Below are 22,426 nucleotides of genomic sequence, written 5' to 3'. Positions count from 1 at the left end.
TCGTCTTTTTTTCCCCTCCGGCAGGATTGACCACTGTTTATGGTCTTCGTATTTGTTTTTGTTTCCCTCCTGCAATGGCTGTTCTATGTCAAACCCGTCTTCGTGTACCATACTACTAGTCCTAGTCGTACATCCTCGCCTCATGTACCATAATCTGTGATCACGCATTGTCGGCACTGTACATACCGCTCGCATGCATGCACGCATTACCGCATCGCACAAACAGCTTCAGAGGAGTGTTAGCGCTGCGGCACTGCCCGGATAACTGGCGGTCACAGAACTCTACACAAGTTCTGTGCTGGCGATCCGGTTCTCACGAGTTACACGCAGAATGATCGTTGAGGGAGCTATATAAAGATTCGAACGATTCGAACGAGCCGTTAGTATTTATTGACGTTGTACAGCGTCGATAATATCCGAAACCATTATTGCATGATTACTAAGATATGAGAGCACTTTGGGGCGAGTAAGTCTCACTGTGTTGGTTATATGAAAGGTACTTTAACCTGAAACACAAACTAAGACAAGGCAATCTCAGGGAAACTTTGTAAAGGTACCAAAACTTCATATTATCTTTAACCCCATCCCCCACTCCCGGCCCCGTGCGCAGGACACCACTGGATCCTCCATAAGCACGCTTGAACATACGTAGGCCTATTATACAGTCATTAATGTCTTCATAGCAGTAACTTTTAGCTCTGTCTTTTATTTGGCTCAAAAGAAAAAGATTAAAACAAAATCAATCTATCAATCAATCAATCAACCATTTAATCAATTAAAGGGTGTGTACAGTTCTGGTTGAGGTGAGGATTTTTTGCTTTTAACGTTTTGCGAGATATTTAGAAACAGTGTCAAAAAGCATGCAATTCTGAGGGGTATCAAAAGTTTATTTGATGAAAATCGGTTTGGAAATGGCTGAGATATCCAAAAACAAAGTGAAACAAAGAGATCCTAATAAAAGGCGTGGCCTGTCGCCTTTTATTATCATCACTTTTTTTGGATATCTCAGCCATTTGAAAACTAATTTTCATCATATAAACGTTGAATCCTTCTTAAAATTACATGCTCTTTCATATTTCATAAGAATGAATGAATGAATGATTTTTATTACCAAATTTAAGTTCAAGTTTACAAGTTTACAATCACAGATATACAATCATGGAGAATACAATAATAATAATACAATTAACAGGAATACAAGACATGAAAGTATAGAATCAAACTTATCAACAATATGAATATGAAAGTACAAACATATTTACAAATTTGGTAAAAGGGTCCAACAAATAGCAACGCTAGTGGACGTTGGCCCTTGAATACAGAAGAAGAATATATAAATTAAACAATAAAATTATTTATATTATAAACAAGTGTATTTACACTATGTACAAGATCAACATTTTGACATTGATATTATACTTACAATACTTACATTACTAGAATTGAAGTTTTTGCTTTGTGGATTACAATAAACAAATTTATTCAAATTATGTGTATTCTTCCAATAAATTCTTCTTGAAGACTTAACAAAACTTTTTTACGAGAGGATGTATAACGTAAATCAGTTGAAAGATTGTTCCATATTTTACGAACACCTGAATATGCTATTGATCGCTTCCCTAATTCTGTTCTGACAGTTTTTAGTTTAAAATTGCACATTTCTTTGTTTCTTGTTTCGTATGTATGGTCAATATGAGAAAAATAATACGATGCTTTATGAGGTAGGTTATCATTCAATAGATCATAGATAAATATTCCAATTAGGTATCTATGTTCCTTGAATACACCCAATAATTTTAGTTCATACAATAAATGTGCTGAGTGATGCCTGAAACTTTGGAATGTTATCACTCTTGACATTCTCTTTTGTAGAATTAGAATAGGATTTAAGAAAGTTTTGTTTGTTCCGCCCCAGACCTCCAATCTGTAGGTTATGTGAGGTAGAATAAAAGCATTGTATAACAGTAGTAGTATTTGTTTAGAGACGAAGTGTCGTATTCTGTACAAAAGTCCTATTTTTGCTTAAAACAGTGCATACATTATTGATGTGTTTCTACCAATTTAAGTTTTCATCAATACGGATTCCGAGAAAAGATATTGAATCAACTGACTCTAAAACGGATTTCAATTTTTTTTATGCCTGCTTTTAAAAATAATTTATATTGTACTTAGATTTATTGATATTAACTGTTAGCTTGTTTGAATTACACCATGCAATCACATCTTTTATATTCTTACTAATATCTGCTAAGTTTATATTGTGCTCATTTGTATTGAAAGTATGAAAAAGATTAGAATCATCGGCAAATAATCTAAAATCAAAATATGAAGTTGAATTGGGCAAATCATCAATATAGATGAGAAAAAGAGTTGGACCCAAAACAGATCCTTGAGGAACACCACACGAGATTAATTCATTTGAAGATATGCAGTCATAATAACATATAAATTGTTGCCTGTCTTTTAAATAGTTCCTAAACCATTGTAAAGCTAAACCTCGGATTCCGTAATGTTCAAGCTTTTAAGAAGAATTGTATGATTTATCGTATCAAAAGCTTTTGCAAAATCAATGAAAACTCCGATCGTTGACTGCCCTTCATCAGTACTATTTGTAATTTGATTAATTAGATTTATAAGTGAAAGTTTGGTACCGGTACTGTAGGCCTATCCATGCCTGAATCCATATTGATGTTTGTATAAAATTTCATATTTTTCCAAAAAGTCTACAACACGTTTATTGATTAACTTTTCAAATAATTTACTTATTATCGGTAAAATCGAAATTGGTCTATAATTACCATAATAATTACCTATAATTACCTGGATTACTTTTATCTCCTTTCTTAAAAATTGATGTTTCTCATTATCTCACTTAGGAATGTTATAAACCTCAATCAATCAATCAATCAATCAATCAATCAATTCAATTCAATTCAATTCAATTCAATTTATTTGTTCAATTCCACCAAGAAAACAAAGTACAGAAATTGTAATATTGGGTGAAGACAAGAAATCAATGATTACACAAAATATGACAGATAGCTAAAAAGAGTTAACATATACATGAAGTGGAAAAGATGTAGGAGTCCTGCTGAGAAGCACAGCTTGCAAATTGCAGAAACTCCTATTTACAGATACAAAACAAAACAACAACAAAACAAAAAAAAAACACACCAGATACACAAGACTGGAAAATTCAGCCTGAAAACTATGTACAATATATACATACAATATGCGAAAATGAAATGATGATTATGGGGGGGGGAGAGAAAGCACACTAACGGATGTTAAAAGAAAAAATGTATTTAAACAGAATAGGGGATTGAATAATGGGAAGGAGAAAAAAAAATAACTTGGACTTGGACACACAGTTACAGGGACAAGAGTAAAGAGGGTGAAAATAAAGGCAATGACTTACAAGATATCCAGTGCTTAACTAAGATGTAGCTCAGCATTAATCAATGAAAAAACAAATTTTAAACCAATAAAGCAGATTATATCAAAAAGCCTACATATATCTAATTATTCATAAAGATGTGAATTTAACACTCAGCCCGATTTAAAAATTACAATTTATGGAACTTTATCAACAGTGGTAACACATGTATGTATTCCCTCTGACAAATTTCAGAGTGTAAAAAAATAATAAACAAAGAAATATACAGGTTCAAATTTCAATACACAGAAGCAAGGTCAAAATATTTGACACAAGTTGTATGTCACACAAATATTTTGTACAGCAGGACCTCATAAACAACAATTTGAAAAAGGACTCCAATTGCCATTCATAAAACAGACTCACATTATGCACAAACATGCATATTTATAACTATGCAAGTTATTTCATCTGAAGTACAGTAATACAAAAAAACAACAACAAAACATCAGGATTAATTGTATCTGTCAAGAAGATAAGATTTCATCTTACGTTTAAATCCAGATAGGCTAATGGCCTGTCTAAAAGAGGATTTCCAGTATTTTGGGCCTGCCAATGCGACAGTATTATTTCTGAGTTGGGTTCTGACTGATGTGAAATGATATAAAGCAGCCTGTCTTGTACAATAATTGTGTATTCTATCATTCTTAACAAACATGGACGCTATTGCGTGGGGCACATTACCATTATTGATCTGATACATGAGGGATGCCAAATACAATAAATAAATATCTTGTATTTTCAAAACATTATTCCCATAAAACAGCGTATCAGTATGAGCATGTGTATTTGCTGATGACATAATCCTAACAGCTCTCTTTTGAAGAAGCAAAATTTTTTCTAAGCGAATTTTGGCTGTAGCACCCCAAGCTAATACACCATAGTTTAAGTAAGGCAAAATCAAAGATGAATATAGCATGGCCAAAATTCTATTTGGAAGAAAAGACTTTAGTTTGTTCATCATACCTACATTTCTAGAGAGAAGATTACAAAGGTGAGTTGTATGCCTTTTCCAATTCAACTTATCATCAATATGGATACCAAGAAATTTGGTTGATATAACTCTTTCAATCTGAACATTATCAAAAATTACAGGACCAGGCATTAAGGTGTCTGTATTACTAAATAACATGTATTTTGTTTTAAGCAGATTCAAGGATAACTTATTGGCATGAATCCAATTAGTTAATCCATGTAATTCCATATTTCATGTCTCCAACAGGACACGCAGGTCTTTGTTAGAGCAAAAAATACTAGTGTCATCTGCAAATATCAAGAAAGAAAAGACACTTGATGATTTTTGAAAGTCATTTACATAGAGAATAAATAACAGCGGTCCTAGAAGAGACCCTTGGGGTACTCCACAGGTGACAGACTGCATACTAGAACCAGTACCATTTAGTTGTACAAACTGTTGTCTGTTTCTAAGATAACTTTTAAACCATTCAAGTGCTGATCCTCTTACTAATACCATAATAATAGAGCTTATGCAACAAGATATCATGATTGACAGTGTCGAACGCTTTGGAATAGTCTAAATATATACCAATAGTATGAAGATGATTATCTAGGGCAGATGCTATTTTCTCTACTAAACACAAGATAGCATGAGATGTTGTGTGCCTTTCACGGAAACCAAATTGAGAAGTAGAAAAAATATTACATGACTTAAGAAATGCAATAAGTCTAGAGTACCGGTATACAAGTTTTTCAAGAATTTTAGAAAAAACTGTAAGTAAAGATATAGGTCGATAATTACCTATTTCTGTACGATTTCCTTTTTTTAAGAATAGGAACAACTTTTGCGATTTTCATTTTATCGTGCACAATACCACAAACGATGGACAAATTATAAATGTGAGTAAGGGGTCTTACTATATATTGTATAATTTCTTTTAGCAAATCATTCAAATCAATCAATCAATCAATCAATCAATCAATCAATCAATCAATCAATCAATCAATCAATCAATCAATCAATATTAATCAATCCATCAATCAATCAATCGACACTGGCTATACACGGGACTGACCATACGCCACCAGCAGGGGCAGGATGATGCAGATAGCCACGTAGCTGGATCGGGGAAACCGATAAGCGCGGCCCCCTCGGCGCGGCTCGCTGCAAGCGCTTGCTTGTGTTGTGCACACACCAGCGGCATTACCGATAAGCGGATACTGTACACACGTGTGTGTGAAAGCATGTTGCTGTCGCGAAAATGGCAAATAACAAAAAGCTACGCGCCGTTTTACGTTCTTTTGAAGGTGCCACCAAGGTTCCAGAAAACTACATAAGGTAAGAACGTAATGTGGTATCATTACCTATTTTTATGAAGTATGAAGACTGTTGATAGAATTAGATTAATGTATTTTAAGTGCCGACATGCCTCTCTACCTGCACGTGTAGTCCCATGTATATAAAAATGTGTTGTACACATGCACTTGCTGTTGTGTCGCGTGTCTCGTAAATTATAATCATATAATGTTAGGGTTTCTAGTAGATCTAGAGTAAATTGAAACTAATTTACTAGTAGTAGAGTAGCTTGACATTGACTGCTGCGCCTACTCTACGCCGCGGTGTAAATTTAGAACCTAACTTCAACTGTTAGTGTTACTCGAGTGTAATTCCGTCAAACATAAATCTTCTTAACCATGTTAACAGCTAAAAAAGGAATGCCAGAAGTCGACCAGCAACAAGGTCAAATCAATCCTTGAATTACAACACTATTCAGACCAACAAAGATTGTTGTCATCACTCACTTTACCCAAGGACAATCCCAATTTGGAACACACTGCCAGCTGAAACAAAATCTGCAATCAATATCGATACTTTAAAGGACAAGTTCACCTTCATGTACATGTGGATTGAGTGAATGCAACAATTAGTAGAACACATCAGTGAAAGTTTGAGGAAAATCCGTTCAAAAGTTATGAATTTTTAAAGTATCTGCGCAATTACTGCTGGATGAGAAGACTACTACAGTGTGTGATGTCACATGCGTGCAACGATATAATGAAAATACAAAGAGAATTTCACAAAATTTTACTTTTGAATAAAGACTCAAGTGCACATTTCTTGGACTTGCTACTGATGTATGTTAAGGATAATATTATTCCCCTTGCCTTCTGAAAGAGAGACATCGAGTGTTCTTTTGTTATGCGAGAAAAGTGAAAATAAGGTGAATTTTCTTTATACTTTTTTATACCGTTGTACTCGTGTGACATCACAAGCTACAGTAGTCTTCTCATCCAGCCATGACTGAGCAGAAACTTTAAAAATTCATAACTTTTGAACGGATTGTCGGATTTTCCTCAAACTCTCACTGATGTGTTCTACTAATATTGCTGCATTCACTCAACCCACATGTCAATGAAGGTGAACTTGTCCTTTAATTTTAAATCTTGTTTGTCTAAAACAAGATTTTAAAGTCCTGCAACTGTATGCATGAGGGACTGCACATTTATAGCCCAGCAGCGGCGGTAGGTGCAGTACCGACAAGATTAGACAATAATATAGACAGAAAAAATCAGTCTGTCTGCTGGAGGAGTTTTATAATATTTTTTGCACACATTTTTTGAGTTGCATTTATCAATTTACGATTCTCCTCTGGAGATCTGCAGCCAATGTGTCATAGACTCATACTCATGGACACCGCTGTGAAGGGGGGGGGGGGGGGGAGGGATGTTAAACCACTGTCCCTAGATAGAAGGGACGTAGCATGAGCAGGAATACGTTCCTCCTCAAAAACAAGAAGTACCAGCTCCCACCAGGTACTGTAATTTTCGCGAATTGGAGCCAACTGCCTTTTTCCTGACATGAAATATTTGTGAAGTGCCTCTGGCTCTGGCATTCAATGCGTATAGTGTAGACAAGAGACTTCGCATGCATTTTAATTTCACGAATCTTGGCTCTCACAAAATTAGAATGCACGCAAACATTCCTCATTTTACAGTATGCAGGTCAAGTTGATCTTTGTGATGGGCTACAAAGCCCTTTTGTAGATTTAGAAGAAGAAGAAGGGCTTACTCTTAAATTACAATTTCTGTTTTTCAGTGTGTGATAGCAGTGTTGCTGAAAACTAGAAATATGTTAGTTTTAAGATCCTAGACAGTGATGCTGCTTGTAATAGGCTATGTAATAATGATTATGTTTCACAAACCTGCGTCAGCAATGTCATATCAGTTAATCAGTGCTTTCAAATTTATGATTTACAATACTGCTTGTGCGTAGTCTATACACACTGTATAATATAGGCAATCACAATAACCTTATGTACTATATAATTGATATGATTACAGTTGTCAGCCAAAGCATGAAGCTGTTCTCACATCCTGCACCAAGTCCCTGTTTGACGAGGCTGCAAGTCATGACCGGGAGACCATTGGTTCGTCAAACCCACTCTCCGAGCTCATCACAGAAGGCTTCGACGAGGAGCAGATATGGCAGGAGCTGGAGCTGCAGAATGAACCGTGCATTAACAGTCTTCTGAAGCGTGTCGCCAAGTCCGTGGCAGGAAGCAGCAGTCAGCGACATGCACGAAGGCAAGAAATGGTGTCACAAGGCGAGGAGGGAGAAACGGATGAGAGTGACCATACAGAGGATGAGGATGAACACTCAGATGATCAGGATGATGGTGAAGAAGATCCTGACGTGTCCGACGCGGACATTCAAAGAACTGGACACAAAAAGGATGGTGAGGATTTCGACGATAGTGACGAGTCCGACACCAATTTCGACATAGATTCGCTGCAATCCAGGACTAAACTTAGAGGAAAAGTTTCAGTGAAAGAGGACTCTGCACATAGTGGTAAGGGAAGGACTAAGTCTTCAGTTGTGGATGACATGTTTTTCAAACTTGATGACATGGAGAGGTTTCTGGAGATGGAGGACGCCAGAGAGGCAAAACGCCTGCGACAGATGGAGCGGAGAGAAGCGGGAGGGAAGACTGGTGGTGATGATGAGGAGGGGGAGGAGGGTGAGGGGGAGGAAGACGACGATGAAATGGTGGACTATTTTGATGATGCATCGTCAGACGAAGACGAACGTCAGATAGCAGCAGGAAAGGTACAGTGTACATGTACAGTTGAACCTCTCTTATCCGGCCTCCCTTTATCTGGATCTCTCTATTATACGGACGCAATCTCGCCGTGATTTTTTTTTTAATAATTACGGGAGGAAAGGGGGATTCCCAACTCCTTGAGATCTCCTACACAAACACAATGTATTACATATACTTGATACATTTCTTAATAATTATTTAGGTAAATCATCCCAAGAATTTATAAAAGAAAATGATTTCATTCTTGCAAACACGAACCTCTATTTTGGGGTCTGTTACTGAGTGTAACAATGAAAAGGTTGCAGTATACACATTACTACATGTGGTACTACAATGGGCTAAATCAGTACATGTGTATGTATATGTACATGTATAAAGCATTGAGTCTCCCGTATCCGGCCAAATCCCTTATCCGGATGAGCCCCGGTCCCGACTTGTCCGGATACGAGAGGTTCAACTGTAAATATGTGCATTTTCAGTGTATGATGGATCTGCATGCAGTTTTTGTTATGTGAGATCCGTGCAAAGGACTGACGAGTGAACTTTGAATGATTCACTGTCATTTAGCCCATCAATGGGTTGCAATCAGTTTTCACAACCAGAATAATTATGATCTGTCTGAAAGCATTTTCCTTCAAGGATTTGGAATATTCTGCCTCATATTTTTTCCCATTGATTTATGAATTATTCATTCATTTGTTCATTTGTTCATTTATTTGTTCATTAATTTATTATTCATAAACTGTTTTATCTGTTCATAAATACATTTATATTTGCAAGTCATGGTGTTATTTTAATCCCAGCAAGATATAAGGGAAGTCTGTCAAAGTCCAGCAGATGAAATCTGTCCGTGAACCCAAATTTGAGCAAGGGGGAATGGGATAGCGTGTTTTGCATGCTTGTCTTTCGTGGCCTAGATCAGTGTGTGCATGAATATCAAAAGATGATGGCTCTGCCTGTTTGGAGTAGCATTTGTATATTGTTTATGCCTTTTTGTTTTATTTTTTTTCTGACTGAACAGAAAAAGAGTTCAAGGGACTTCATGTACAGTGATTTCTTCAGTGAGCCAGGAACTCAAGTCCAGAATATGCCAACGAAGAAGAAAGTACATTTCCTTGAAGAAGAGGATAAGGAAGACAAAGACGAGGAAGAGGATATACATGGTGGCCAAGAAAAGGAGAAAGATTTTGATGAGGAAAGGTATTGTGTCAATTCTGTATTTTGCTAAAACTACAATTGCAAAATGCTTGTATGAACTAGGGTTCCTATATTTCTTTGTGTCAGTTATGTTTTGTGAGGCAAGTTGTAGAACTTGTGTATTGTTTGTTCATCCATTGAAGGCATTGCTTGTTCACAACAAAATTATGGTACAATCAAACCTCTCTTTGCAACCACCTGTCTATGGCGGTCACTTGCCATATATGACCACTAAAAACAATTCCCTCTGAGAGAAAAAAACATGTTAAATATCTGTCTATATTGGCCACCTGTCTGTAACAACCACTTTTTTGTCTGTGAAGTCCTTGGGTGGCTGCTAGAGACAGGTTTGACTGTAATTTATGTTTTAATGTCTGGGAGACAAAAACTTACTAGCAAGTTGTGTTATCTCATGAGGTCTACTCATGTATACCAGAAGTGATTTGGCACACATATCTGACATCTTAAAATCACAGACAGTATTACATTTGTGTGTGATGCTGTCTGGGCTTTCTTAGGTCGACAAAGTTATTTACCTCTTTGAGCTATCATCCAAGACTTACTACACTAATGCTCACAAGGGGAATTGGTATCGTGGTCATTTTCTCATGCTGTCAATGTGTATGTCGAAACATATCGTGAGGCCCATGAATGTTTATACACCTCAAGCCCCTATTCCATTTTCACTCGCAATCATCAAGCTTTGAAGATGCAGATGAGGACTTATTGGAGGAGCTGAGGAAGTCCTCAGCCACTGGGAACAAGGACAACTTATTTGGAGGAAGCAGTGAGAGTGAGGGGGAGGACTATGGAGACATCTTGGGAGGGCCTCAGAAGAAGAGAAAAGATGGAGGGGAGCAGTCTTCCTTTGAAAAGCGTCAAGAAAAGGTATCAATGAACAGCATCTAAACCTGCTTTGTCAAAAATACATTGGTGACTGGTATCTGAACCTGCTGCGTGTGTCAAGAGTATTGATGGACAGCCTCTAAAGTAGCCTGTAATGTAGGCGGAGTATGCAGCTTTTGTCTTTGCTGTAACGCGATTAAACATCTGATGCAGTGAGAATATTGCCTTTGCTACGTGATATGTCTGATGCAGCAAGACTACGTCTTTACGAACAGTGGAAGCATCCACCGCCTACACTGTATATCCACTCATCGGGCTTTAGTCTTGGCAGTTTTTGTACGAAAAACTGCCAACTGATTCATAGTCGATAATAAGAAACCAATGACTAAAGCCAGACGAGTGGATATAGGCGGTGGATGCTTCACAGGCATCCACTGTTCAGTCTCGCCACGTCAGACGTATCACTTAGCAAAGACAATAGCTGCATCCTCCGCCTAGATTATAGGCTACCTCTAAACATGCTGTCTGTAATTAGTATGTAATCGTAAATGTAGATTCCTCTAAGGTTGCTACATTTGACGTTGGATCAAGTTAATGGCACTCTCATTTTGATGTGATATCAGTTGGTATCAGTCAGAAGTTTAGAAAAATTACCCCGCTGTCTGTTCCAATAAATGTGTGTATCACTTCCTGTGGGGGGGATTGACTGATGTTGAAATGAATGCTATCCCAAATCAGTGCTGCAGTGAAGCCTCTGACTTATTCTGCAGCAGGTTTTAGGTTAGTGCCAGCTGGATTTTAAGCATACATTGTATTTGAGCTCTTTTGTTTTGGTTGTAGTGATCTTGAACAAGCTTTCGAGAAGACGTGGAGTGAAGTTGATTCAGGCTTGACATTTTAGGGTTTTTGTCGAGCCCACCGGAGGTGAGGGGAGACTAAGGGATTGCCTGCGGCGTCTGTCCGTCCGTCGTCCGTTCTTCCGTCGTCTGTCCGAAACGCTACAAAAACTTCAATAACTCTTTACTCTGGGCTTCAATTGCAATCAAACTTCGAGGGAAGAGGGGTCATACAAAGTTTCACATTTTACCATAATTATGAAGGTCACCTCAAGGTCAAAGCTCACAGGCAGGGGTCAATGAACTTTAGGGCCTAATGCTTAGTTTTTATGGCGCGTTTCTATTATGGGTCATAACTTTTGATCCATAACTCCGTTTGTTACCAAACTTGGATGGTAGATGTCCCTTGGGGAGTGGATGGTCACCACAAGGTCAAAGGTCACAAGCATGGGTCAATGAACTTTTAGAGCTCAATGTTAAGTTTTTATGGCGCGTTTCTATTATGGGTCATAACTTTTGATCCATAGGTCCGTTTGTCACCAAACCTGGATGGTAGATGTCCCTTGGGGAGTGGATGGTCACCACAAGGTCAAAGGTCACAGGCAGGGGTCAACAAACTTTAAGGGCCCAATGTTAAGTTTTTATGGCGCGTTTCTATTATGGGTCATAACTTTTGATACATACATGTAACTCCATTTGTGACCAAACTTGGATGGTAGATGTCCCTTGGGGAGTGGATGGTCACCACAAGGTCAATGGTCACAAGCATGGGTCAACGAACTTTTAGATCCCAATGTTAAGTTTTTATGGCGCGTTTCTGTAGGTCATAACTTTTGATCCATAGGTCCATTTGTTACCAAACTTGGATGGTAGATGTCCCTTGGGGAGTGGATGGTGGACTTTAAGGGCTCAATGTTAAGTTTTTATGGCACATTTCTTTTTTGCTATAAAATTTTACTCTTATATCTTTTTTTATCTGTTATATCTGTTTTTTTTATCTGTTATATCCCATTCGCATACAATTTCTTGTGCGCGAATGGGCGAGACACATTATGGCACTTGCCTTGTTAAACAGAGACTTTTGTCCTCTTCAAGCCAAGATGAAGTGACAATTGTGAAACAACTCTTGTGTTACCAAACAGGGCAACAAATTTTGAAAAGACTGGTGATAAACTGACCAGTGTGTGAAAAGATTGAAACAGGAGGAGCCATGATTGATTTGTACTAAGTTATGTCTTGTGTAAACCTACATACAATTTGAATTATCTTCATGTTCTACATACATCATTGTGTCTTGATAATATCATTTAGTCGTACTAGGCCTGTCTCAGTAGCACTGAGGGCTGTTTCATAAAGATGTTTGCGGTTACTATAAGTTGCAGCAGGTCAAGATATGGTGGCAATGGCCAGAGTGCTTTCAACTGATTAGTTGTTTCCTGGCTGCTGCCATGGTAACTGAAGTTACTGCAACATACAATAATATCAAAGCTGTTTATGAAACAGGTCAGCGTTAGGCAAATGTTGAAAATTAAGTCTAAATGCATTGCATTTCACCCCATATCACACCGTCTGTGACATTTACTATACACAGTTGCGACAGAGAATCAGTGAACTGGAGCAGGGTAACATTGCCGAGAAGTCCTGGCAGCTTGGTGGGGAGGTCGGAGCTGCAAAGAGGCCGGAGAACAGTCTCTTGGAGGAGAATCTGGATTTTGACGTGGCAACAAGGCCGGGTAGGATGGCATCCCGGAAATCATCTCAGTGCTATGATGCATTACAATTGTACTTTTGTTTGACCTTCAGCACAGCTTTATTCAGTAACTTAGGGGATGACGCTTTATGTGGGGAGGAAAAAATACCAACTTCATAGAACCAGTGAGCTCTAATTCACCGGTCTTTTTCTTTACTCTGTAAATCTTGCACGTGGCAATGCCAACTTCTTGTTGTATACAGGCATTGTATGACTATCCAAAGCCAGTTCATAATTAGCTCATGTGTACATTGGTATAAATGACCGCTCTTTTTTTTTTTCAGTTGGCTAGGCACTTCACTTGTTTTGAAAGCAGCATAATGCATGAGCTTGCCTGACATAACAATTTATAGAATTCATGTTGAAACAAAGAATAAACTTGCGCAGGGCAGGTGACAAGAATGATCTGTTAATCAATACCTGGGGAAGTGTGTATTTCATTGTTTTCCCCTGATATACGTGTAATGATATATATTTTTCTCGTTTAATACTGCCAAATACCAGGCTTACTGTCTGGTTGATGTGTTAGAAAGCATTATTTGTAAGGATCACATAAATAATCATCACATCACAGATGCCTTTCTTTAATAGAGAATTTACAAACCAACATGCCTGTTGGTACAAAAGACCTTTTTCTGCTCATGCGCAAAGTGGAATTACGAACTGGCTTATTTGAAGGCATAGCTTGAGCATTCAGGCATTCTTTCAGAAGGCTTTTCTTGTGCAATATTCCCATCAAGAAATTTCTGAAGATCCTTTTTTCTAATCTGGCCATCACTCAGCTCCCATCATCACGGAGGAGACCACCCGGACCCTGGAGGACATCATCAAGCAGCGGGTCCTGGACCAGGCCTGGGACGACGTCCACCGCAAGACCAAGCCCAAGGAGGAGGCCTACGAGTTCAAGAAGCGCATCACACTGGACCAGGAGAAGAGCAAGCTCAGCCTCGGGGAGATCTACGAGCAAGAGTTCATCAAACAGACCCAGGTACAGCATCTGTCTCAGATTCCCGGGCCCGGTTTCATAAAGCTGTTCGTAAAGTTACGAACAACTTACGAGCGACTGGTGATCAGTTCTGATGTGCTATACTTACCAGAATTTCCATAATTCAGCACAAGCACCGATCACCAGTCGCTCGTAAGTTGTTCGTAACTTTACGAACAGCTTTATGAAACACCCCCCGGTTCCATAAATGGGTCCACACAGAGGGGTGCCTAAAGCTTTGCTTGTGCATAAATGGCTCTGTTTTCTTTAGACTTTTATTGACATATTCATTACCTTGGCTTTGCCTATGGTAGCATGCATCTAATTCCTTTAGAATGCCCTCTAATGGCAAGACAGCATGAACTTTAATTCCCCATATAGACAATGTCCACATGGCATGCATGGATACGGGAATTTTAGCATGTAGCTCTTAAAGGACCTCCTTCCCCCACTTTTCTATAAAATTGCAAGTGGCAGAGTAGAATGAAACCAATCATGAGTGCAACGGTCTCTGAAGATTTGTGCATAAAGAGTGAAAAAAACTTGCTTGATTTTCTTTCCATGCTCCTCTTAGTCAAGAGCAGTAGACTTCTTCACTGAATGGTACATCATTAGCACAAATAAAAGGATTCATTCAAGTCCTCCGCTACTGATTTGTAGAATAAGGTCTTCCTTTGAGCAACATCCCGAAACATACACTGCCACACTCGAGGAAGCAGAAGAAAGGAAAATATGAGATTCACCATTTCCTTTTGCTTTATTTTTGTTTTCTTCCGACTTTTATATGATCTAGCAAGGACAAACAGAAGAGAAGGAGGACCCGATGCATGCTGACATCAAGAGGTCGATGAAATCTCTCTTCATGAAGCTGGACGCACTCTCCCAACACCACTTCACACCCAAGCCTGTCCGGCCAGAGGTCAAGGTCATCACCAACACCCCGGCCATCTCCATGGAAGAGGTCATCCCCCTCACTGTCACTGAATCCTCCCTCCTGGCTCCAGAAGAAATTCAGGTGACCTCCTGTAGTCCCCGGCTCTTTCTCTCTATATATAAAACTTAGGATTAACATACTTTTAACTCTTAACGTGCCATGGTTGCCGAACGGCGACCTTAGTCCTGACGTGCCATGGTCGCCGATCGGCGACTAAGAAGAGCAAGAAAAGCGTTCATCATTTAAGTTCCTTGGTACCATAATGTGTTACACCAAGCAACTGCCAATGATATGTACTGGTAGCTGATTAACATAGCCATCGTTTCCACTAAAAATATGAGCATGCTTACATTGGAAAATTTTGAGTAAATACACAATTTTTCAGCTAGATGCGAGATGTGTAAGGATCAAAAGTCTCATAGGTAAACCACGCGTGTGTATGCTATTGAATCTGCGTGTATTGTCTATGCAGTTCCACTCGCATTGTTCCGCTTGGCCTACTGTCCTGCCGGAAGCTGCTTTGACTTTGTCCCTCAGAGAGGGTCAGCTTTCGTTTGTCAGTCAAGTCTTTCATCCTTTTGTTTTGGTGAACGTCACTAATCGTCCCCACGCTAGCATAGGAATTGCGCGTGGACAAAGGCCTGCCGATTTCAATAGAGTACGCCCTCCCGCATTCCGCTTAGACAAAAGGAGGATTAGCAGGTTCTTCCTTCTCAGGTGGACAAAAGACACTATTCCAGGGCCCGGGACAATTACTTTAGTTTCAAATACAGGATCTGGGACTAAAGGACTCAGATTTGGGAATGAATTACTGAGGCAGAAAGAGAAATTGCCAAGACAAAATAAACTGCTAGTATCTTTGGAATCATACAATTCTAGAAGGCAATTTTGTTATCATTTGAAAGAGGAGATGTTGCTCTAAAACTTTCTCACAGAGTCAAGGGAGCGTTTCATTGAAGAAAAAAACATGACTGACTCTTTTTTTCATACTACACAAATATTTCTTCTAATTTTTTTGATGTATCAATTATTTCTGCAATATTTCAGGTTCAGATAGATATTGTGGCAAACTGACTGCATGACATGAAAGAACAAACATTTCTTGATATATGTTGTGTAGAACTCAATTCAGAACAGTCAATAGTTTCAGAGATATAGCGGTTATAAATTTCATTGTCAGTCCAGTTTCGAAACGTTCTGGCGTTAGGTAAAAACCTCTGGCACATTAGGGGTTTTGGGCCTGGCACATTAAGAGTTAATAGATTCTGTCTGTATTAAAGATATAAAATGTGTGTATTGGGGATTTTTATTGTGGTAACATTTCAGGCACTACAAGCTGCAGATAGAGAAGTATGTTGATATAACGAATATGGCAAGCAATCTCATCTTACAATATTTTATTCCCCCCCCCCCCCCCCCCCATGATGTTATCTAAGATTGGTTGACTCTCAGATTTTGTATTCACATCCCTGGTGGTAATTAGTATTTACACACTTTGAAAATGACTTCACAACGTTTGCCATCCTCAGGGCAAGGAGAAAGGGGAGCTGAAAGGAAAGGCGGAGAAGACGCTGACGGACAAGAAGCGCGAGCTGCGCCGGAAGAAGCAGCAGCAGCGGGCGAGGGCCCAGGAGCGGCTGAAGCGCGAGAAGGCGGTGCAGAAGTTGAATCCCGGCATGGGGAACAAGTACAGCAAAAAGGCTGCCCTCGCTCGGCTGGAAAAGAACAGCAAGATGCCCTCCAGCAACACGACTGTTATCAAGGTGGGTACATCCTAAGAGAGTAAAGCACCATTTTTGATATACATTGATATGTTTTGCACTTTTTATTTGTTGGTTGGCTCTCTCTCTCTCTTTCTTTTTTTGCCACATCTTTGTACACCAGGTTAAGGGCCCTCTTCCATTTCACTCTGTTCCTATTCTTTATCCATGTGTTGTTCCTTATCTTGCCTCTCTATTTATCTTTACCCTTCACAGGTTACCCCTATGATCCTTGGGATCATCACTGGCTCACCTCTGCCTTTGTCTCTTCACCCCCCTGCTTTAATCCCCCTTCCTTAACTGTTTGGCTAACTACCTTTGACTTCTAACCTGCCCCTTTGTTTCCATTGTTCTGTGTCCCTAGCAGAAGCCCTCCTCAGATTGTGCTTGCTTTGTGTAGTCCATAATTACATGTCATTTTGCCTCTGATGAAGATTCTGCTAGGATCATAAGCTCAGGCCCCTTTTGTCTACATTTTACTCCACTGGCTTGTCACTATTGGATAAGTATACAAGTATACTTTACATACTTAAGCTTGATCCCTCAGTGAACCCCCTCATAGGTGGAAAGGTGGACCAACATTTGAGGATGGATGATGTATGGCTCAGCAGGATATACAAATTGCAGACAGAAATGATTCTGAGAACAGTGTAAGGGACTTTGAAGAATACGCAGTGGTGTTGAGGATGCAAGTCCTCCACATGTTATAGAAGGAGCAACTTTTGGCATAACTGAAATATCATAGTTGATGTGCGTCCGTTGACACCCTGTGGTCATGGTGAAACAATGTACAGTCAACCTTGCCTATGAAGTCGAATCTATTTGGACTGAAGAAATAGCATCAACTTAAAAGAAAATTTTACTTATGAGGGATTAAAATCAAAGGAATACAAAGAGAAGAGGACTTGAGAAAACCTTCGACTTAGGTGATTATTTGACTTATGCGAGGTCAACTTGAGCAAGGTTGACTGTATGTTCAAAATCGGGTTACTGATGTAAGTCTTTGCGACTCTACAAGGTACCTAAATACTGTGTAGATATATTTTTGTCTGATTACAATGCGATCAGAGAGTAAATTCTCCAATGACTTGACTTCATTATATAAATGGTTTAGAGATTCATTTTGTGTCAAGATGTAATCAGCTTTAGCAGAAAAATTAAAGTTCATTATCAAATCAAGTGCGGTCATTTCCCGAAAGCATACAATTTCCTTCAATTATGTAAAATGTGTTTCCCCTCTCTGAATTTCATCATCCAGGATACGGACAGTGCCAGAGGGAATTTGAAATCCTCCAAAGCTTTCTTCAGCAAGCTGCAGGAGGAAGTCGTGACACAAGTACAGGGACTGAAGGAGAAGAAGAAAAAGAAGAAACAAGTGTCTGGTGTCCAACTCAAATTATGAACAGTGATACGTTTATGGAATGCACAGCAAACATCGCATATTCAGTATCTTCTCTCTCCTCTCTAGCTCCACTTCTTTATCTCTCTTTCTTTCACTTTTCTCCCACTCCATCTGGTGCTTGGTCTGGACAAAAATCGCATTGACTGTGTGTCTCAAGCTCAAGCCAAAAATATGTGGCTATTTATTACCTCCGCCAAGGAAGGAGGTTATGTTTTCATCAGCATTGGTTTGTTTGTTTGTTTGTCTGTCTGTCTGCAAAATAACTCAAAAGTTTTGACCGATTTGGATGAAACTTGCAGGAAAAGTTGATAGTGACACAAATTAGAGATGATTAAATTTTGGTAGTGATCCGGGAATTTTTATGGATCTTTGAAAGATTTTTGATGTTTTTGCAGACAGGGTCAATGAACCTGGAAGTTCAAGCTGAGCGTATTTGAGGTTTGCATATGTGCTCCAAAGTGCGTGCTCTGCTTGGGCGAGGTGCCGTGCAGCTGGAAGCTGATGACGTACGCTGTAAACAAAAGGATTCTATAGTGGGAAATTGGATGATTTTCAGCTCGGGTGGATAGGTGGAAAACTCCTTGGCGGAGGTCTGCACTCTCATCAGAGTGCATTTCTCCTTATCATTGCCATTTCTTCACCCTTCATGCTATGATTCTCTCTTAAAAGAGACATGCACTTCAATTAAAGATACAAATCCCAACATGATAAAGTTGCTGGCTTGTTCCAAGGCATCTTCCTAGACATATTTTATCAATACTGCATCTTTTTCATACAAACTCATGATATATATATATACACAATGTACACACACACACACACACACACACACTATAAATACTTGTTTTGTAGGCTTTTATTCACTTACGATACGTACAAAGCACTTGGAAAATACATGTAATTGTTCTATGCAATTAACATGCATCATGACTGCATGAGCAAAAGGGGATGTCATCACAGGCATCACATCACACATACACATATATATTCTGATATCAAAATGGTCATGACATCTACATCATTTCGTCAGATTTCACTTTCATTTTGAAGATTTTGAAAAATTTCATTTATAGTAATTTCCTTTTAGGATAAATTGAACTATCATAACTCAAAAATATGTGATTGATTTGGAAAGAGACCAGAAGTGCCTTGTAGCAAGATGCACCATACCATACAAATATTGCTGGAGCCCAGGCTCAACCTTGTTTTGTTTGTTTGTTTGTTTTTTTTTAACTGACAATACACAGCAATGAGCATTGTATGTGATTACCAATTGGTGTTCAGTGTTTCATTTGGTAATTGACTTTACATTCTATGCTTTCAATGAACTTATTTGAACATTTTTCATGGCAGATCCCACATTAATATATGTTTCTTCAATGCTGTCAGTTGTCCAGTTGTAACATAACAAAGAGCTGGATGTACTTGGCACAAAGAAATGCAGTGTATGTCATAATTATGTTCTTCCGTTGTACCGTGAAATTGATATAATACTACTCCCATTGCTTTTGACATGGACATTAAATCTCATATGTAATATGAACTACACTGTGGGTCTACATTGTAACTTTGTATCATTTTGGCTTGTGTGTGTGTTTGCATTTGAAAGAAAGAGATTGACACTGTCTCAACATTATTCATAATTGTATTGCCCATGCAGCAAATGCACCAAAGAAAGATCGATTGAGTTGTTCCATTGAGAAGTGTTGTTTTTTTTTTAATCGCTTTTTTGGGGAAACTCCTTTAATAATGAAAGCTCGTATTAAGTGTTATACCAGGGTTCCCTTGTAGTAGATTTTCCTGCAGGATAGGGCTACTGGTAATCTGGTACATGTATTCACCCTGTTAGCTACAAAGTGTAAGAAAGGAGACACAGTAGCCCCTTTAAAAAATGATAATAATAATAAAGATCTAGGTTGGTAGAATTTAATTCAATACATTGTAAAGTTTGTATTGTAATCAGTAAAGAACAGTTTTTGTCCCCGCCGAACGAGTTCGAGCAGGGGACTATGAAACGGGCTCCGTACGTGTGTGTGTCCGTGTGTCCGTCCCTCCGTCTGTGCGTCTGTGTGTGATCAAAATCTTCAATTTGCTACTTCTCTGTCATTTATGAGCCAATTTTGATTCTGTTTGCTTTATATGATAGCACTACATGGGAGCTTTGAAACTTCTACAAAGAATTTCAGTCGTGACCTTTGACCTTGACCTTTGACCTATAATGTACATTTTGCTACAAAACGCTACTCCTTCGCCATTTCTAACCCGATTTTGATTCCGTTTGCTTTATGTGATGGCACTAGGTGAGGGCTTCAAAAGTTCTACACAGAATTTTGACCTTTGACTTCTTTGACCTTTGACCTTGATTTTTGACCTATATTGTACATTTTGCTACAAAATGCTACTCCTTCGCCATTTCTAACCCGATTTCGATTCCGTTTGCTTTATGTGATGGCACTAGGTGAGGGCTTCAAAACTTCTACACAGAATTTTGACCTTTGACTTCTTTGACCTTTGACCTTGATTTTTTGACCTATATTGTACATTTTGCTACAAAATGCTACTCCTTCGCCATTTCTAACCCGATTTCGATTCCGTTTGCTTTATGTGATGGCACTAGGTGAGGGCTTCAACACTTCTACACAGAATTTTGACCTTTGACTTCTTTGACCTTTGACCTTGATTTTTTGACCTGTATTGTACATTTTGCTACAAAATGCTACTCCTTCGCCATTTCTAACCCGATTTCGATTCCGTTTGCTTTATGTGATGGCACTAGGTGAGGGCTTCAAAACTTCTACACAGAATTTTGACCTTTGGCTTCTTTGACCTTTGACCTTGATTTTTTACCTATATTGTACATTGGCTACAAAATGCTACTCCTTCGCCATTTCTAACCGGATTTCAATTCCGTTTGCTTTATGTGATGGCACTAGGTGAGGGCTTCAAAACTTCTACACAGAATGTTGACCTTTGACTTCTTTGACCTTTGACCTTGATCTTTTGACCTATATAGTACATTTTGATACTAAATGCTACTTCCGGCGGGGACATATTTTACGCACCGCGTAATTTCTACTTTTTGAATTTTCTTTTTTTTCCCCTTGATTTCACGTTTCACATGATTTGTATAGACATATTGTCACTGCCACACTCCTAGTCACAGCTACGAGGAGAAATTTTCTGAGCAAAATACAACTTCAAATGTGAAAGTGAAGTTCATTATTCAAATGTTAATGCTATTGATATCCATCCATTTTTCATGGAACACAATTGCAAATGAACTCCTGAACATACATGTATCAGGAAATCATTTAACTCTGCTATAACCAATGGCAAGCAGTCCAGCTATAATATGGCAAGAGGGTGTATCTGAGTTCTCCACTAGGTGAAATAGATTGAGAAATGAGGCTTTAAAGTTTGGCCATTTACATTTGCCCTAAAAGCCACGGGAATAAATTTTGGATGATGGAGTTTGTTGGGGTTTACTTACATTTCAAAAATTATTTAACATATCTTATTCTTTAATAAAGCTACTGCTTACCAGTCTTAGAGTCTGTTCTAGATACACCCTTCTGCCACTAAAACCTGGCAAGTGTCACATCATCTTGATGTCAAAAGGCTGTATCTGCAGATACACCAATCAAATCCCTTCTCTTGCTAGCTCTCTGCATCAGAGATGTGAGAGTTCAGAGTTTCATTTCAGACTTTTTCAACAAAACATAAAAACAGAAACAAGACTTTACCACAGTGAGATGATACATTATATTCTTTCAGCACACATGTAATTTCATTTTGTCTTTCTTCAAAACAAAAAGTACTACGGCAGCCCTTTCACAAGCAGTTTCAACATCCTTAGTACATAATTTATTTAGTATATCTATTAAAATCTGTTTTTGATTTCATGATTTCTTCCTTTGAAACAAAAGGTTCCAGTAGGAGCTCTTGAAAAATTTGGCTCTATCACATCATGGCATTGTGGTTGACGCTAACACTATCAGATTTTTTGATGACGCTTGATTCCATCTGCCTCCTACAGTTCATCGTATCAGCTCCTGCAACCTCATACAGAGAGGGTCCTCTGCCTTGATGGCATCATCAACCAGAGCCTGTGAAGAGAAGCAGACATTAAACTAATAATTTGTCTTTCATTTCTCCAAACTTTATATTTGATCCAAACATTCATTTATTTTTTTTCAAGTTTTAAAAGGTTGAACAAATTC

The 22,426-nt window shown here is 38.6% G+C and overlaps 2 protein-coding genes across 2 annotated transcripts in view; one reads left to right on the top strand and one right to left on the bottom strand.

Moving 5' to 3' along the window:
- The first annotated feature begins 5,616 nt into the window (after positions 1 to 5,616).
- Positions 5,617 to 18,206, top strand: LOC139721185 (U3 small nucleolar ribonucleoprotein protein MPP10-like). The gene is made up of 9 exons (XM_071632512.1): positions 5,617 to 5,732; positions 7,736 to 8,501; positions 9,524 to 9,696; positions 10,395 to 10,581; positions 12,967 to 13,108; positions 13,908 to 14,113; positions 14,904 to 15,125; positions 16,574 to 16,807; positions 18,063 to 18,206. Exons 1-9 carry the CDS (start codon positions 5,656 to 5,658, stop codon positions 18,204 to 18,206), a joined length of 2,151 nt encoding a protein of 716 aa, XP_071488613.1. The 5' UTR covers positions 5,617 to 5,655.
- A 3,551-nt stretch (positions 18,207 to 21,757) lies between these two features.
- LOC139721149 (superkiller complex protein 3-like) overlaps positions 21,758 to 22,426 on the bottom strand; it is a 59,076-nt gene continuing 58,407 nt past the window's right edge. The window contains exon 45 of the mRNA XM_071632480.1: positions 21,758 to 22,312. Coding sequence (XP_071488581.1) covers positions 22,244 to 22,312 — 69 coding nt within the window. The 3' untranslated portion in view covers positions 21,758 to 22,243. The remainder of the gene's footprint in view (positions 22,313 to 22,426) is intronic.

This window comes from Diadema antillarum, unplaced genomic scaffold, assembly GCF_040938485.1.
Source record: "Diadema antillarum isolate AM-2024a unplaced genomic scaffold, OU_Dant_1.0 scf00000139, whole genome shotgun sequence".
Classification (NCBI taxonomy): Eukaryota; Metazoa; Echinodermata; class Echinoidea; order Diadematoida; family Diadematidae; genus Diadema; species Diadema antillarum.
The sequence above is the reverse complement of the archived record's forward strand: the minus strand, read 5'-3'. Positions and strand labels throughout refer to the sequence as shown.

Excerpts from the sequence above, each read along its gene's own strand:
- LOC139721185 (XM_071632512.1), top strand. The coding sequence starts at position 5,656 with ATGGCAAATAACAAAAAGCTACGCGCCGTTTTACGTTCTTTTGAAGGT. Across the intron at positions 14,114-14,903 it reads AGTTCATCAAACAGACCCAG|CAAGGACAAACAGAAGAGAA; the intron begins GTACAGCATCTG and ends TATATGATCTAG. Across the intron at positions 16,808-18,062 it reads GCAACACGACTGTTATCAAG|GATACGGACAGTGCCAGAGG; the intron begins GTGGGTACATCC and ends TTCATCATCCAG.